The sequence below is a fragment of the Onychomys torridus genome, chromosome 4, assembly GCF_903995425.1.
Source record: "Onychomys torridus chromosome 4, mOncTor1.1, whole genome shotgun sequence".
Taxonomy (NCBI): Eukaryota; Metazoa; Chordata; class Mammalia; order Rodentia; family Cricetidae; genus Onychomys; species Onychomys torridus.
This window is the reverse complement of record NC_050446.1, coordinates 100,948,005-100,965,313: the sequence shown is the minus strand read 5'-3', so window position 1 is coordinate 100,965,313 and position 17,309 is coordinate 100,948,005. Positions and strand designations below refer to the sequence as shown.

Genomic DNA, 17,309 nt, shown 5'->3' with positions numbered 1-17,309 from the left:
CTTTTAGGAGCATGGAAAGTGAGAAAAAATTAGAGAGACTTCCATACATAGAATAAGAAGAGATGGAGGCACCTGGAGTCACAGGCTGAGTCACTGTTTCCTATAACACATGAAGTCACTCTTTTACATTTGTGTTCCTTGGTGACAATAAAATTCTCTTTGGAATAAGCTTTTATGCAGTTTTCTTAGATGACATCTTAGCCAGACTTTAACTCTAATAAAAGTTTTTGTAAAACTTGATTCTCAAGTGGGGAGATTTTTGACCCTAAGGGATATTTGGCAATGCTTAGAAACATTTTTGGTTGTTGCAACTGTGGGTAGAAGTTAGGTTGGTGTCCTGTGATACTTAGGACAGCATTAAGAATTTATGTCATTCAAGCATATTAATAGTACTTAGATTAAAAAAACTGTAAAGAAATATAAAAGTTTAACCCATGAACAATTTGACGGGCCTTGCTCAGTATTGTGCTCACAGTTGACAGAGTGACTGTCTCTAAGAATTTTCCTGCAGTGGGACAATTTCCCCAGTAATCTCTGGAAAAATTCATTGAACTGTTAAAAGTTGATTGTAGATGTTGTAGATTCTCCATGTGCATTGTGACAATGAGGAGCATGAAATGGCTTCAATTTTGGAGGGGCAGATACAAATAAAGATGGCAGACATGCTGCATTAGTGCATGCAACTTTGCTTCTGCTTCTTGGCTCTTCATTGAAGATGCTTTGAAGGGAAGTGTGTCTTTTACAGATATTCCCCCAAAATAAGCAACATTGAGCTGTCCAGTGGAAATAAATCTGTGTATGTTGGAGGGAGACAGTGTACCACACAGGTTAGGAGCCAGGTTTCTATGCTTCTTAGGTAGTTATATGAATTCCGGTTAGAGGTGACTTTTTGTTTTTATTTTATCTGCATTGGTGCTTTTGCCTGCATGTATGTGTGAGGGTGTCCCATCTTGGAGTTAACAGGCAGTTAGCTTCTTTGTGGTTGCTGGGAATTGAACCTGGATCCTCCGGAAGAGCAGTCAGTGCTCTTAACTGCTGAGCAATCCCTGCAGCCCTCTAGAGATGATTGTTTATTAGTCAGTTTTCCTGTTTGTTTTGAGACTCATTTTTTTGAGTAGATTTTTTTTGTGTTGTGGGGGATGGAGGGTGCTCAGGATCAAGCCTGATGCATGCTAAGCAAGTGCTTCCATCTCTTCTTATTCTGTGTATGGAAGTCCACTCTGCCTTGTTTTTCTTCCTTTTCTTCCTCTGCCTTCTGTTTTTTCCTCTTTTTTATCTATCTATCTATCTATCTATCTATCTATCTATCTATCTATCTAATTGTTGAGATTTTTGAGGCCAGACCTCACTAGGTAGATCAGACCAGTCTGGCCTCAAACAGATTTGCCTGCCTCTGCCTCTCAAGTACTGGGGTGCCTATCCTGGATCTCGCCCTGTAGACCAGGCTGGCCTTGAACTCAGATCAGCCTGGCTCTGCCTCCCAAGTGCTGGGATTAAAGGCGTGTGCCACCACCACTGGCTGGATTGTTTATTTTGTAAATGAAATGTGTGTGTCTTTTAGCCAGGCGTGAATTAAGGGTCCTTTGTGTTAGTGCTCTTGTAAAAATTGATCTGTAAGTTGTTTTTTTGTTTTGTTTTTTCGAGACAGGGTTTCTCTGTGTAGTTTTGCTCCTTTCCTGGGACTTGCTTTGTAGACCAGGCTGTCCTCAAACTCACAGAGACCCGCCTGGCTCTGCCTCCTGAGTGCTGGGATTAAAGGCGTGCGCTAACCACTGCCTGGCCTTGATCTGAAAATTTTAAGTGGTATCTTACTTGATACCATTTTTTTTTTTTTTCCAAAATCATTTTTATTTACTTCATTTATTTTCTTTGTTTTCTTGGTTTTGTTTTGTTTTGGGTAGGGTTTTGCTGTGTAGGCCTGGCTGGTCTGGGGCCTTGAATTTACAACAGTCCTCCCTACCTCAGCCTCCAGGGTGCTGAAATCACAGCTGAGTTTCCAGCCATGCTTGGCTTGTCTTCCTTCTGCCAGGATTTAAAGCTCTGTTAGTCACATGCCCTCTCTCTCAGGTCTTTCTCCAGAGCCAGGGAACAAGAGGGGCTTTTATGGAGAAGGCCAGGGAGAGGTATGGCTTTATGAGCCACGTGACTCCTGCAACTGTCCAGGTCTTTGTGTTCAGACAGCAGCCACAGACAGTTCAGAGAGTGGGTGTGGCTGTGTGTCAAGAACTGGTTGATAAAAGTCACATCATTTATCACATTTGGACAGTTGATTTTTAGGTGCAAACAAATAGCACAGATAGATACCTGGCCTAGCTTTTCTCCTTAAAACAAATGGGGACTTTAGGCTAAAGGGACAGTGCAGCAGTTGAGCACGGGCTGCTTTTCCGGAGGACCTGAGTTCACTGTCCAGCACCTGCGAACAGCTCACAGCTGTCACAGGCACCTGTTTGTACTCAAGCACATATACCCACACAGACACATGCACATCCACAGAAATAAAAATAATTAAAAATACATCTTTAATACCTGCCAAGGGAGAGACCACAGTCATAAAGCTGGTTTTCCCAAGGCAAGACTCATCCATAACAGCGTGGATGTGCTGACTCCTATGATTTCTCCAAAATGTGGGGAACTTGGTGTAATTTGTGGTAGTGGGGGCTGCATTTACACTCTCGAGGAGAGGTGGCTCAGGGATTAAAATCATGCACTGCTATTGCAGGGAACCAAATTCCACTCACGGCGCTCGCTGGTGTCAAGCAGCTCCAGGGGAACTACAGCTTCTGGCCTCTGTAGGCACTTACACTCACATGCACATAACCCTACACAGACACATAAGTACCACAGAATTAAAAATAAAATGTGTATCGTGTGTGTGTGTGTGTGTGTGTGTGTGTGTGTGTGTGTGTTGGGCTGGCAAGGTGGCTCAGCAAGTAATGATTGCCATGTCAACCTGTTGATCTGAGTTAGGTCCTTGAAACCATACAAAGGTGACAGGAGAGAATCAACTCTACAGAGTAGTCCTCTGACTTCCACACATGCCTATACACACATTGTACACACACAGTAATAAATAGTAATAATAATACATTAAAACTTAAAAATAGACCTAATTTTTAGGGATATGGTTCTGGACTCAACTATATGTTTGAATTTTCTGATATTTGGAGTGTGTGACCTTGGCCCTCTTGTTGGCATTTCAAGGCATAGCCTAGCCTCTCCATCAACCAGACAGAAAATGAATAGTGTCAGCAATTGATTGCTTTAAAGACAGAGTGAAAGAAAAGCCTGGTGTGGTGGTGCATGCCTTCAATTCCCTCTTGTGAATTTGAGCCTAGCCTGGTCTACATAGTAAATTGCAGGCCAGCCTGGGCTACATAGTGAGACTGTGTCAAAGAAGAGAGAAAGATGAAAGGAGGCAAATGCAGGGTGAGTACAGTGGTGAGCACAGAGCAGATGCTCAGCAAGTGACAGGAGCAGGAGTCCCCTAAGTGTGTGTGGAGGGGGAAGATAAAGAATCATCTCTGGGGCTGGGGAGATGGCTCAGAGGTTAAGAGCACTGGCTGCTCTTCCAGAGGTCCTGAGTTCACTTCCCAGCACCCACATGGTGGCTCACAGCCATCTGTAATGAGATCTGGCGCCCTCTCCTGGCCTGCAGGCATACATGCAGGCAGAACACTGTATATATAATTAATAAATAAAATCTTAAAAAAAAAATAAAGAATCATCTCTGAAAATAAAGAGAGCTGAAATCACCTGTTGCCCACTGTTACCCAATATAATACTTTAGGGTTATGGTGTATGTTGTTGCCATCAATCTTGATTATTACTAGGGTTTAGTTTTCTTAGAGGTCTGTGATGGTAGACTTCTTGCTTTTCTTCCAGTGCTAGGAGTTGAATCTGCTTCCTGCATGATAAACAGCTACAACCCAGCTCTAGAACAGTACCTTAGTATCACCTATTAACTAAGTTATTGCTACATGAAAATATCAGAATTGGAGGCTGGAGAGATGGCTCAGCAGTTAAGAGCACAGGCTTATTTTTCAGAGGACCAAAGTTCAATTCCCAGCACCTACATGGCAGCTCACAATAGTCTGTAACTCCAGTTCCAGGCGATGTGATGCCCTCTTCTGGCCTCCTAAGGCACTGCATACTTACGGTGTACAGGCACACATGAAGGCAAAACACCTGTACCATTTATATACAATAACAATAATATATCAAAATTGGGCCAACAGGATGGCTCAGCAGATAGAAGTACTCACTATGCAAGCCTGACATAATTGGGTTTGATCCCAAGTCCTTGTAAGGATAGAAGGAAAAAAAACTGACCCCAGAAAGTTGTCTTCTGACCATATATGTGCAGTAAGTAGCACATGAGCACACACAAACTCACATATTAAAAATATCAAAGTCAGTGTGGTTAATCCATAGGATTAACATTTATATTTAAATAAAAATGTCAGCTGTCAGCCTGTTGCATTATTAATGTGTGAAATATTGCTATGTAAAGAAACTGTCTTTCATGAAGTATGTTTAGTAACTATGACATCAGAAATAAAGGTCTCTGGTAAAATAAATAACATTGTCCATTTCTCAGACTTTTATTTACTTTGAAAACTTGAGACGGCAAACAAGTTCTAGTTCAATATTCCTGTTTCTGAGAAGTCAAAGGCAACACTGAAAGGCTATATGTTAATCATCTATTTAACAAGTACTAAAGGCCTTGTCATTACTCTACAGATTCAGACAAAATGTAGCTGAAATGAGTCTTTTATTTGGCCTAGTGGTGAAAGGGAGCTATTTATTTGTATTAAAATGTATTTTATTTACTGCTCAGTGGTTGAACACTTGCCTAGAATGTATGAGGTCCTGTGTTTGATCCCTAACTCTGTGTGTGTGCGCGTGCATGTGTGTGTGTGTGTGTGCGCGCGTGCGTGCGTGCGTGTGTGTGTGTGTGTGTGTGTGTGTGTGTGTGCGCGCGCACGCGCGCGCGCAAAATAGGAAGATAGGATTAAGCCATTTCATTTTTCCATTGCCTCATTCCATTTGCTTTCATCTTCTGCAGTAATAGTAAGCCCCTTGCAAATGCCAGGTGTTAATACATAGCTAATACTAGATGATCCCTTAGAGTCAGTTTTTTCTAATAGTTCCTATGCATGTATATTCTAAACATTGACTACCAAAAGATCTTATTTCTTAACACGTAAACCTAAAAAGATTTATTTTTATTATTTTTTTAGTTATGTGTATGTGTGTATCTATAGTGCTGGTTCCTGGTGAGATCAGAGGCATCAGATCCCCATGGAGCTGTGGGGAAATTATGGAATGCTTCTTGAGTTTGTGTGTTGTCCTTGGGCAAGGGCCATGCTAATCTCTGTATTGTTCCAATTTTAGGGTATGTGCTGTCAATGTGAGCTAAGGCCGCTGCTCCCAGAAGTAGGTCTTGCTCCTGGGGAAACACAACCAAGGCCTATCCTTCACCTCTACCCTGATCATTGGCAAGCTCAGAGTCCTTCATAGGCCACGGCCAGTTCTAGAGATCCTTGCTTACCTGAGGCTTGATTCCCAGGTGTTACCAACTTCCATCCTTCTGGCCGCCTTCTTTTCTAGCATTAGGGAAGGGTGTAAGAAGGAAGCATTAGGGTTGGGCCTGGGTATTGCTGAAACTGGAAATAAAGGACATTCCTTTGTTGGGCTTCTCAGGCACTCCCATATCTGGTGGACCCGTAGGAATCAGAAAAATATTTAATCTAACTTCATTCTCAGGATAGGACAGTGGGTGGGATCATAGGGTGAGGGTGGGGGTGTGTGGAGAAGGGAGGGAGAGCTGCATGTTCTTCCTGGTAGGAGCCACTGAGCAGTAAGGCAGAGGCAGTCTTTGGGTGCTTCCAATGAGCCTGTGTCAGGAAGCCCAGGACATAGAGGGAGAGACCCTCAGACGGTCCTCAAGGACCTCCCTCACCTGCTCCCTTGGGGCACGTGTGCTGCGCAGTGTGAACCTGGCCTTTTCTGTAATATATGGTTATGTTCTGGCTCCTACCTCACTAGCAGATCATAGGTCTTTGTGATGAAGTTACTTCATTCCTAAGACAGGAAACGTCCCTGGGCCTGGGCCTTTGTGGAGTAGGTTTTCTCCATGTGCTTACTACAGGTAGACAAAAGGGTTCTTTAAAGTGTTGGTCTCTTTTTTCCTTGATAATAGAGGTGTGGTGAAGAGAAGAAGGTAGAGTCTTTTAGTGAACTGGCTTGTGTATACTGGCTCTCAGTAATTGAGGATTTAGATTTTTATACCCGATTAACAGTAGAAGGTTGTAAGAGTAGCCTTTTATGGATTGCCCACCGTATGACTTTGCAAGTCCAGACCAGCACCCATTGTGATGGAGTTCAGGTATTTTCCTTGGTAGTGTAGAGGAGCATGGGTTGTTTTGGAATTAGTGACATTTGAGTCCCATAAACCCAGTTCTCATGGTGTTCTTGGGAAGACCACATCATTTCTGAGCACTGCTTTTCTCCTTCATAGCCTGACACATGAGAAGTGAGTCGTGGAATTGCCTTTGCCCAGCCCTGTGGTAGGTGCTCAGCTGTGTGATGGTTATCTGAGTAGAGATAAGGTTGTGTTTGTATAGTTTCCTTTTAAATCTTCTGTTTCTTCAGTCCACAGAGAAGTACAGGTGCACGTTTTATGTTTATTCCATTCTTTTTTTGTTTGTTTGTTTGGTTTGTTTGAGCTGAGGATCGAACCCAGGGCCTTGCGCTTGCTAGGCAAGCGCTCTACCACTGAGCTAAATCCCCAGCCCTCTATTCTTAATTATAAGTTAGAAATAGTTTTCTTGAGAATTATCACCATCTTATAATTCAGAGGACAAAACTAGGTGTTTACTTGTGAATTGGTTGAAAAGGTACAAACGTCTTGAAGGTACCAATAGGTAGCTGCTGTGGCCATTGCATAGTCTCTTGTCTGTCTGTCTGTCTTTTTTTTTTTTTTTTTTGGAAGGCCACATGATTATGTTAATATATCTGTGCAAAACTTGAAAACACGACTTTCTTCTCTAAATTAGGAGAGAGAAGCACTTCAGAAACAGCTAGACGAGGCGAACCGGGAGGCGCAGAAGTACCGACAGCAGCTGCTCAAGAAGGAGCAGGAGGCCGAGGCCTACAGGCAGAAACTGGAGGCCATGACGCGCCTCCAGACCAACAAGGAAGCCGTCTAGCCGCCGGGCACGCGACTCTGATTTTACCTTTTGTCCAGAAAAAATGCAGTCTTGAACTGTACACAGTAAGGACACAGCTATGGGAATACCGGATGATAGAAAATACTACGCATTGATAATGGGACTTAAGCCATGAGCTCTGAATTCTTGTAATATAAAACTTTAGAACTTGTGAGATGTATTTAAACCGAATTCTGTAAATAGTTTTTGGTTGTTTCTTTTTTTACAGTTACAAATGAGTTGATAAAGATTGTTGAGGAGATCCAAAAACCACAGTAAGGCACTGTTACAGGCAATTCTTCTTGATTTGGGTACAGACTTCAATTCTCAGAAACAGAAGTTTTAAGGGTGGTTGTTGTTGGTTAGACCAAATGTGTAATAATTATGGTGGACTGATGCTGGAAATAACTCTTTGAAGAGATTTCTCCCAGGAACTTTTGTACAGCTTTTAAGTTGTCTCAGGTTCTCTGAAAACATTTTTTAGGAAGCAGAAATTTTATATTTGTTCAATTTCAGCTACATGCAAGTAGATTTACATGTATATGAAGCAAATATTTTTAAAATTTTGTTTGTACATATTCTGCATGTTTTATGATTTTAAAATGCATCACTTGCTTAGATATGATTCCCACAAAGACGATGAAAGTTACCAAGAAATAAAAAGGCACTACTGTTGTGTTGGTCACTGAAAGTAAGTAAGCTAGCAACTGGTTCTACTGGCAGCCATGACAGTGTTCTTGGAAGGAGCAGCTTGCAAGAGAACTTGAATCTGCAAAATCTATGCTTTTTTGAAAATTCCATTGTGGGGATGTGAGACTGTATTCTGTGCCTTCCATCATGATTTCCACATGAGCACTTTGAGGCGCTGGATTTTAAGATAATGTTTTTGGCAAACTCAGTGCATTTGGGTTTCTGAAATATTTCATGGACTTAACTACTCCTCTCCTCTCCCCTGCCCCCGCCCAAAAAATTATTCTTATGGAAATTGCTTTTGTATGTAGAACAGGAACTTTTTGTACTCAGTGATGCTATGACCTGTCTAATGTAACTTTCGCTATTGCCTGGGAAGCTCCAGGTCTGTGCTGCAGCTCGGTCTCGTCACAATGTTGTCCGTTCTACAGTGTGTGGACATTTGACAGACTTCCATTCTGTTTGGTTAAAATGTAACTTCAAGCTCTTTGTTTTTTTGTTTTATTGCTTTATGAAAAGTTTAACTCCAAAACTATTCTAGATTATCTGTATAAAGAACCAATTACCTTCAAGACTGTACTCTGGCCTCTTTTTCTATTTTACAATTAAATAACTTTCCACATATGCTCAGTGCAGATTTGTGTTTTGATTGTACATTCTTCTTATATTAAAATGTGGGCGAGATAGCTCAGTGGTGGAACAGGTCCTTGGCACTTTCAGACTCTGATTCAAATCCTATCACACACATAATCTGAGTTACATTCTGCAATATGAAAACAATTGGATTCTTCATGTCTTAAAAACCCCAGAGTGACTCCTTGGAAATGTGAAGGTTCTCTCACCCAGGTCATCCTTCCAGGAGTTAATTAATGAAAGGTTCTGGAGCTTTAGCCTGATCTTGCTGCTTTTCTAGAGAGCACAGGGAGTCTCTATGACAAATATAAAAAGACTGTAAGTAAGAGAATACCTTCTAGTGTTTTGCTAAATTTGACATTAAATTTATTCATTTTGAAATGTAATCTCACTTCTGGTCTAGTCTCTAGCTCATGAATTCTGGTGACCTTCCCACCTCAGCCTACTTAGTTCTGGGGACATAAACGCATGACATTACACTTGTATAGGTGTGGTTTTCCTGTTCCAACCTCCTGCTCCCAATTAACTGGCAGCTGCTTCCCAAATAACTGGCTCAGAGACTTAATATAAATTATAAAATGCTTGGCCAATAGCTCAGGCTTGTTACTAGCTAACTTTTACATTTGAATTAACCATATTTCTTATCTATGCTTTGCCGTGTGGCTCATGGCTTGTTACCTCATTTTCTAAACACCTAGCTGGCATCTCCTCTGTCTCTTCCTTTCTTCTTCCCAGCATCCTCAGTTTGATCACCCCATTTATACTTCCTGCCTGACTACCAGCCAATCAGTGTTTTATTAAACCAATTCAGATGATAAATCTTTACAGAGTACAAAATGATTATTTCACAGCACACTCAGCTTTGACAAACATGGAGAGAGATCTCTCACCGTGTTGACCCAGCTACTCTTGAACTTTTGAATTCAATTGATCCTCCTCTAGGTAGCTGAGTGACAGGTGTATCCCTCCACCATCTTTATATGAATGTTAAATGATCTGACATTAGATTTTAGGGCTAGGGCCTATAGCTCAGGAGTGGAATGCTTACCTAATACCCATGAGACCCTTGGCTCAGTCTTCAGCATGACAAAAACAAAATCTGTAATGCTGAGTTAAAAAAAGATTGTAAGCCACATTTCAGCATCATGAAGCTGCTTGCTCTTCCATTGTAAGTCACTGGAGAATGTGCGGTTTGGGCTTGTGTAGTAATTAATATTAAGCAGAAAGCTGGTGCACATTTAATTCCACAGCACGCAGTGTTGGAACAGAGGGACCACTGTGTTCAGGGAGTGGCCAGTGCGGTTTTGTTCCCAGGTCAGATCAGCTCTGAAAAACCTCAAGTGGTGACAGAAAAAGCATCTGCAAGCTGAAGTGTGCTGCTTTCTCTCCCAGCCTTCGGTTCTGCTGGAGAGTGTGGTACAAGGTGTAGTTTTGATCTCCGATAATAACAGCAAGCCAGTTGGTGTGAGAAAACAATTGGTTGTGGTATATCAGGATTCTGGTAGCTTTGAGATGTTCACTGTTTTTAGAGTCTCAATCTTCATCTGACTGCTGAGAAAGCAATCCTTAGATGAGACTCTCTAACGGAAGCGGGATGCCCCATTCCCTATCCCACCCCTTTTTTTTTTTTTTTTTTTTCAAATGTAGAGCTGAGGATGGAACCCAGGGCCTTGGGCTTGCTAGGCAAGTGCTTTACCACTGAGCTAAATCCCCCACCCCACCCACCCCTCTTCTTTTCTTCTACTTTTAAGTTTTCAGGTAGGCTAGAAAAGCCTGTGTTGTTTTGTACTGAGGGCTAAAAGTGACTGACAAAATATGAAATAAAGTTTTTCAGAAATCTACAGTTGTTTCCTAGTTCACAATGATGGGTTTGCAGTTCGCAGCTGTCTGATTGCCATGGGCCAGCCCTTCCCATTTGTATGTAAACAAGTACCTGAGACCAGCCTTTCTCTGCAAGAATGAAGCCATTAACTAACTGTAGGGTCTAATTAATTCTTTGTTTCATTTTCATCTTTTGCTGTGCATCCAGAATACTTTTGTTTTGTATTCTCTAGATACTGAGCTCTTAGGATTTCTCCAGCAAGTGTGTGTGTGTGTGTGTGTGTGTGTGTGTGTGTGTGTGTGTTCTTGTCTCCACCTCCCGAGTGGTGGGCCTCAGGAGCATACCATCATACCTGGCTTTTTTGCTGTGTGTGTGTGTGTGTGTGTGTGTGTGTGTGTGTGTAAAGGAGGGGGAGGCCAAATGATGTGCAGCCTGAGCTTCCCACACGCATCACCATACTTGGCTTCACAGTGTGTCTAGTCGCTGGACCTCTAGGGTTAGTCTGTGCTCTCAGAAAGTCTCATTTGAGGGATATCTGCAAGGATTGTGCTTCTCAACTGATTTTCGTTCGTTGCTCTTCATTAACATCTTACGTTTCCTAAAGACCTATGATGCCGGTTGTCTTTGGCTCTTGGGGCTATCTTACATCAGTCTTTCATGGTGTAAATGGCATATTCATCAAGCTCTTACTCTGCACTGGCTTGCTGTGTGTGTGTGTGTGTGTGTGTGTGTGTGTGTGTGTGTGTGTGTGTTGCGCATGCCCATGCTCTTGCCACTGTGTGCTGAAGTTGGCCCTCTTCCACCATGTGGAATCTAACTGGATCATCAGGTTTGGTAGCAAGTGCCCTTACTCCCTGAGCCATCTTGAAGGCCCACCCTTGGCTTTTTCTTTTTTAAAGATTTTAAGTTTATTTTTATTTTATATGCTTTTTTTTTTTTTTTTTCCTGTTTGTAAGTGCATGTAGTGCCCACAGAGGCCAGCAGAGGGCATTAGATCACCTGGGAACTGGACTTACAGGCCATTGTGAGCTGCCATGTGGGTGGTGAGAATTGAACCCAGGTCCTCTGGAAAAGCAGCAAATGCTTTTTACTTGCTGAGCCATCTCTCCAGCCCCCACACTTGGCTTTTTAGATGTGGGTTCTGGATCCCGTTCAGGTTCTCAGGCGTGCACGTTAAGTACTTTATTGACTGAGCCTTCTCTGTTGCCCTGGGTTGCTCCAGTTTCTTGGTGGTGGGAAGGTGGGAGAGCTTTCTTGATAGTGGAACAAAATTCCTGAGAAGGGACTCAAGAGGAAATAGGTGAACTAATTCCAGTCTGCAATAAAGATCTATATACAAATACTTGTTTAAAACATAGGCTTAATGGAAAGTCTGCCAGGATATGTTCACTATCATCAGTTATGGTGATATTTATTGACAACAGGAAGACATCCTTGGTCATAACAGAAACTGATGCAGTGACAAGAATAGATATGGGAGCTTTATTCTGAGGAGCCTTTTTCTTTCTGTGTTACGGTTTGAATTACGTTGTGCTTTTGAATACTGGGAAGGCTTTGATGCTTGACTCAAAGTAAAAATACAACAAGAAGGAAAACACTTTCAGATAAAACCACAAAGCAGTTCTAGGAGCCCTTGTGCCATATGGAGAAGCTCCCAAGCATTAGTATTTGGGCTTATATAGCAAACAGGAAAAGAATTTTTTTCTAATCATCTGGTTCCTACTGAATAAATAAACTGCTTCGTCTTGTCAAATCAACTTAGGAATGGATTCACTAATAGGCTCGTCAGTTCATAAGTAATATTTGCTGTCCTTGGAGCTCATTATAGATAACTCGTCTGTTGTGGTTTTAAACCATGCTTGCTATTTGTTTTTCCCCCCAGGTTAAATGGGAACACCTGATGCACATAGATTTACTTTGACGAAAGCACTCCTGGTTCATTCTCAGCTTGCTTTCCAGACTACCATGAAAAGCACAGTATTATCACTGGAAATGTGCTAGTTCCAAATTAACATTTGAATACCGATATTTTGGTGACTTCTTAAAACAAATTTCTTGTATGCACAGATAGTAGACATGGCCTTGTGTCTTCTGCTCATTTGATGCCTTACATTTCTTTGAAAACATTTGACTTAAATGAAAATAATAAGTGATGACCAAATGTGGAATACAATCTGGTTACAGTTCCTAGGGCCTCTTACTTTTTAGCTAAATATCACTAAAAAAAAAAACAACAACAACAAACAAAAATCGCTTTTGTTTTCCTGGGGGGAAAAAGAGCTTTGTTGTGTTGATTTTTTGGGGGAGACATGAACAAATGTCTGTTCACCCCAAATAGGACATCAACCAGTAACCAGTGGTTATATTGGTGTTACTAACAGGGGTATGGGTGACTCAAAGGCTGCTGCATTACCAAAAAGCCGCCCAGCATCCTGATGACTCCCCAAAGCTGCATGCTTGGAGCTGTGGGAACAGCTTGAAGGTAGCTGCACCTGGGGGTCTCTTCCCACCCAACAGCCTGTGACTGTCTGCTGTTTCATAACTCGCTGTGGTGGGCTGGGGCTTGAGATTCTTTTAACTTTCTGAGCTTCGTAGGCCTGTGTCTCCTTAGTTTTCTTGAATCAAATGGGGACTGTTTCAATCAGAAAGAGATAGTCACATTTTTTAAAGGTGCTGTCCACCGTATTTTATTATTTGCTTACTTGGCATTTTTTGGAATAGTTTTGACCTCATATGCATAGTAATATATGATATGTTTCATTCCTTTAAAATATGCACTAGGTTGGGGATTTAGCTCAGTGGTAGAGCACTCCCTAGCAAGTACAAGGCCCTGGGTTTGATCCTCAGCTCAAAAAAAAAAAAATGCACTACTACATAATACAGCTTCATCCTTACCACTGATTGTATGGATTACCATTTTGAATGTCATGGATTATTTCAATACCTTGACTGCTCTGTGAGAATGATTTTCTTTTTTTTTCTTTTTCTTTTGTTTGTTTGTTTTTTTGAGACAGGGTTTCTCTGTAGCTTTGGAGCCTGTCCTGGACTAGCTCTGTAGACCAGGCTGGCCTTGAACTCACAGAGATCCACCTGCCTCTGCCTCTCAAGTGCTGGGATTACAGGCGTGCACCGTTGCTGCCTGGCGAGAATGATTTTCTTATGCACTTTAGCACACCAGTTAAATCATTTGTTTCTATTTTTCATGATTGGTCTAGCCCTTCCATTTTATTCACAATGCTAAAGAGTTAGATGTAAACTACAAATCTCTATAGGAAAATACTGTATTTTAAGAAAGCCAATTTGAGTGAGGAACACGTTCTGAACACGACAAATCCACAGAAGAGCTGTTTATTAATGAGGATAGAGGGTAGAGGTGACAGGCCTGTGTGAAGCACACATGTGAGTGAGGAGAGAAGAAGAGAGAGAGAAGAGAGAGAGAGAGAGAGAAAGACCTGTGCAACATGGTGCCGGCTTTTTAAAGAGTGAGCTGTGCATGCTTTATGCAACCATGTAAAGCCACAGAGTCCTAGCCATGCGAGATGTTCTGACCTGGAAATAGCTATTTTGAACCGGAAATAATTAGGCGGTCCACCGGGAAAGCCCAACCGTGTGGACATGTTGTGATTTCCTATCATTCCCAACTCTTATGTTCTTAAAAAAAGAAAAGAAAAAAATGGGATGAATGGGTATGGGGCGCCGTTTCTCTCAAAGACTGCTTCAGGCTGAATGGTGGACGTCGATTTGGTCCTTGAATGGAAATGGGGAGGCTGGCTCCTGAAGTCCTGGGATGAAGTTCTGTCATGCCTTGTTCTGCAGCTGTCCGTCCTTCATGGTGTGGCTGGGAACCTTCTGTCTGACAGGACACTGTCAACATAAAAGCTTGGAGAAAAGACTCATTATTATTTTGTTTTTAGAGTTGACATTTATCTGAGGTAGATCTGGCCAGTCTGGATGGAGACGTGTTAAAAAGGTGGCTGTGATGTTTTAGTACTCTGCTTAATTTTTACCTGAGACAAGCCTTATTTAAGGTAGTTTATTTAAGGCACCTGTTTGTTTTGTTAGTTTAGTATTTAGGAAACACAGGTGATCAGTTGCTGAGTATTGAATAGTGATAGACTGTTATATCCTTACCGCTTGGATATTTTGATGGTCCCTTTTGCCTCCGGCCCTGTGTGGCCCTAGTCAGGAAAGGGGTGATACCTTATTCCTCTGGAATTGGTGACAAGGCAGTGGATCCTGGTGTCCTCTGGAGCTTGAGAGTGGAAGAGAACTTTTTTTTTTTGAATTAGGGACAAGGCAAAGATCATGGCCCTGTCTGTATGCACATGAGAAACACAGGCGGTAACCTTAAAGTGAGACAATGAGCTCTTATCTTAGTTGGAAATCTTTTTCATTAAGTAACTCTGAAAGTACAATTAAATCTGGTGAGGTAAGCAAGGCTGTCCTCTGTTCCCGACAATAGAAAGGAGGAGTGACATCCTAAAACTCCCAGGACTGAGTCAATGGCTCTGGTGTCCAGAAGGAAAGAAATTGATCGCTTCCCTGCTGAGTTCTGGGTTCCCTGCTGTGTCTGTAGCCAAGCCTAGGTTTGCTGGAGCTCTTAGCTTGATGTACCCAAGTGTCTTGGTGCCTGGGGGCAGTCAGCTGACTGGTTGTCTTTCTAGGCAGCACAAGGACAAGGCTGTTGATGGGCAGGGCATTCGCTAGCCCATGGCCTTTTTCACTTAAAACAGGGACCCAGCAGCTTTTGGGAGTCAGCAAGTGCCAGCATTTGGCAATTTTGTTTTCGGGCTTCTATCTCTTCCCTGGCACACCTTAAACGCCACAGATGACTTGGGTCCATGGGGTCAGGAGCCTTGTTCTCCAGATACTTAACGGAAGACTTGCCTAAGGCTATAAGCTGATTTTTTTTTTTTTTTTTTTTTTTTTTTTTTGCTTAGGAGCCATCCCATTGTAAACTTAATTGTTTAGATCTCAGCTGCTTTTAGACCCGTCTGTGGTTCTCAAGGCAGTTTGAGAATGAGTGGGTGGAGTTAAGGTGAGTTAGGGTGAGTCTTAGAAACCGCCCAAGCCCACGCATTTGAGCCCGCCCACCGCCATTTCGGAAGTCAAACAGAAAGGTTACACGTGGCAGACGCCTTAGTGGGAAAGGAAAGAAAGGGTTTAGAGCTTTAGCAGAAAGCTTGGAGATGAAGCAACTCTTATTTTCCCGTTTGCTGGCTGAAGTACCTGCCACACTGTTATGCGGTCAGGTTTACTGGTACCGCAAAGCTGTTAAGCGGCCAGATTTACTGGTACCCGCCCCATCCGCCAATATAAGTGGTGGTTTCTGCCCTCTGTCCCATGGCTGTAGCTGAGTGGAAAATAAAAAATTAAAATAACAAACCGGGATCAGACGTCAATCTTGGGCATCCCCAAAGAATGGAGAGAGATCTAAGAATCAGCTCAAGTTCGCCATCCTCTTCGTCAAGGGATGGGAAGGGCTGAGACTATGCTGCAGTGGTCTACCTGGTAGACCCCAGACGCCATATTTGCTCCGAGCAAAAATGTGCCAGCCGTTGCCAGCACAGCCTGAGGACAACCCCCAGGATTGTCCGTCGCAAACATATAGCTCAGATTTCAGGCATTGGAACAGCAGACTCACTGTGAAAAATCATGGCGGTATCAGTAGTGGAAAGCTGCGCTTCTCGTGGCTGGCCACCACCCTCGGCGACCAACTGGAGATGTGTGCTGGTTAGCGGAAGAATCACAAGCCATAGTTACCTTTCTAGACCTTTATTGAGTGAGAGAAAGCTAAGATAAAGAGCAACTCTTTCCATTTGCCTGTTTGCTGGCCAGAATTAGATAACTCCCGTAAAAGATTGGGATTTTTGTTATTTTTTTAAAGCATACTTGGGCCATCTCTCAGTACAGAGACAGATAAGCTTAGGAATCTTTAAGTAAAGCTTCAAGAAGACAGCCTAAGGGAGAATTAGGACTGATTGAGTTGGAAGCCTTATTTCCCATGTCTGCAGCGGAGAGGCAGAAAAATAAAAAATTAAAAAAATAAACGTGATCCGGAGCTGGACAGATCTCGGGCACAAGCCGCCTTATCAGCTCGTCAGCTGATAAGTGCCCCCCCATGTGAAGCAAGAAACAAGGACTCCCCGGGACCCCTTAATGCCCAGCCGCAGGACGCACCTGATGGTGGTGGTCCTTTCTCGAAAAATATCTCAAGCTGCAGACGTGGGAGATGGCTGGAAATTTGGGCCTGCGACAGGGGCCGACCGTGGCTAGTGAAGACCGTGGCCGGGGTTCCCCCGGTCTCAAGAATAACCAGTGAGGCGCCGGACACTCAACGGTCGTTCTCACGGATTCAAGAAACCGTTTAGGCTAGCCGAAAAGGGGAAAACTCACCAATCAGTAGCGGTGTTGCATGCGGATTTGTGCGACCAGGCTAATGGAGAGTGATCTGTCACGAACGGAGCAGAGTTCCCGGATTGTGTAGCGCAGAGTCTCTGTCCCAGGTTCCCAGGTTTCCAGGTGCAGAGCGCCCAGAAGCACCCGTTCCCTCAGAGCACCAATGTTAGTTATTTATGGCGCTCTTACCCCCCAGGAACACGTCCCGAACACGACAAATCCACAGAAGAGCTGTTTATTAATATAGGATAGGAAGAGACGTGACAGGCCTGTGTGAAGCACACATGTGAGTGAGGAGAGGAGAGGAGAGAAGAGAGAGGAGAGGAGAGGAGGGGAGAGAGGAGGGGAGAGGGGAGAGAGGGAGAGAGGAGAGGGAGACCTGTGCAACATGGAGGCGGCTTTTTAAAGAGTGAGCCGCGCATGCGTACAGGACGCATGTGGCTACTCCACGCATGTGCATAGATTACATGGCCGCACGCACTTTACGCAATCATGTAAAGCCAGGGAGTCCTAGCCACGGAGATGTTCTGACCTGGAAATGGCTATTTTGAACT

The 17,309-nt window shown here is 43.1% G+C and overlaps 1 protein-coding gene and 2 non-coding genes across 10 annotated transcripts in view; 2 read left to right on the top strand and 1 right to left on the bottom strand.

Annotated features, from left to right (window-relative positions):
* Gabpb1 (GA binding protein transcription factor subunit beta 1) overlaps positions 1-8,525 on the top strand; it is a 55,117-nt gene extending 46,592 nt beyond the window's left edge. For all 8 annotated transcript variants that reach the window (XM_036184432.1, XM_036184430.1, XM_036184427.1 and 5 more), the window contains one exon: positions 7,059-8,525. In XM_036184432.1, the coding sequence (XP_036040325.1) occupies positions 7,059-7,211 (153 nt within the window). In that variant the 3' untranslated portion in view covers positions 7,212-8,525. The remainder of the gene's footprint in view (positions 1-7,058) is intronic.
* LOC118583326 lies at positions 2,519-2,677 on the top strand. The gene has a single exon (XR_004944905.1). It is a non-coding gene; the product is annotated as a U1 spliceosomal RNA (small nuclear RNA).
* Positions 5,315-5,416, bottom strand: LOC118583252. Its single transcript, XR_004944842.1, has one exon. It is a non-coding gene; the product is annotated as a U6 spliceosomal RNA (small nuclear RNA).
* Positions 8,526-17,309: the final 8,784 nt, after the last annotated feature.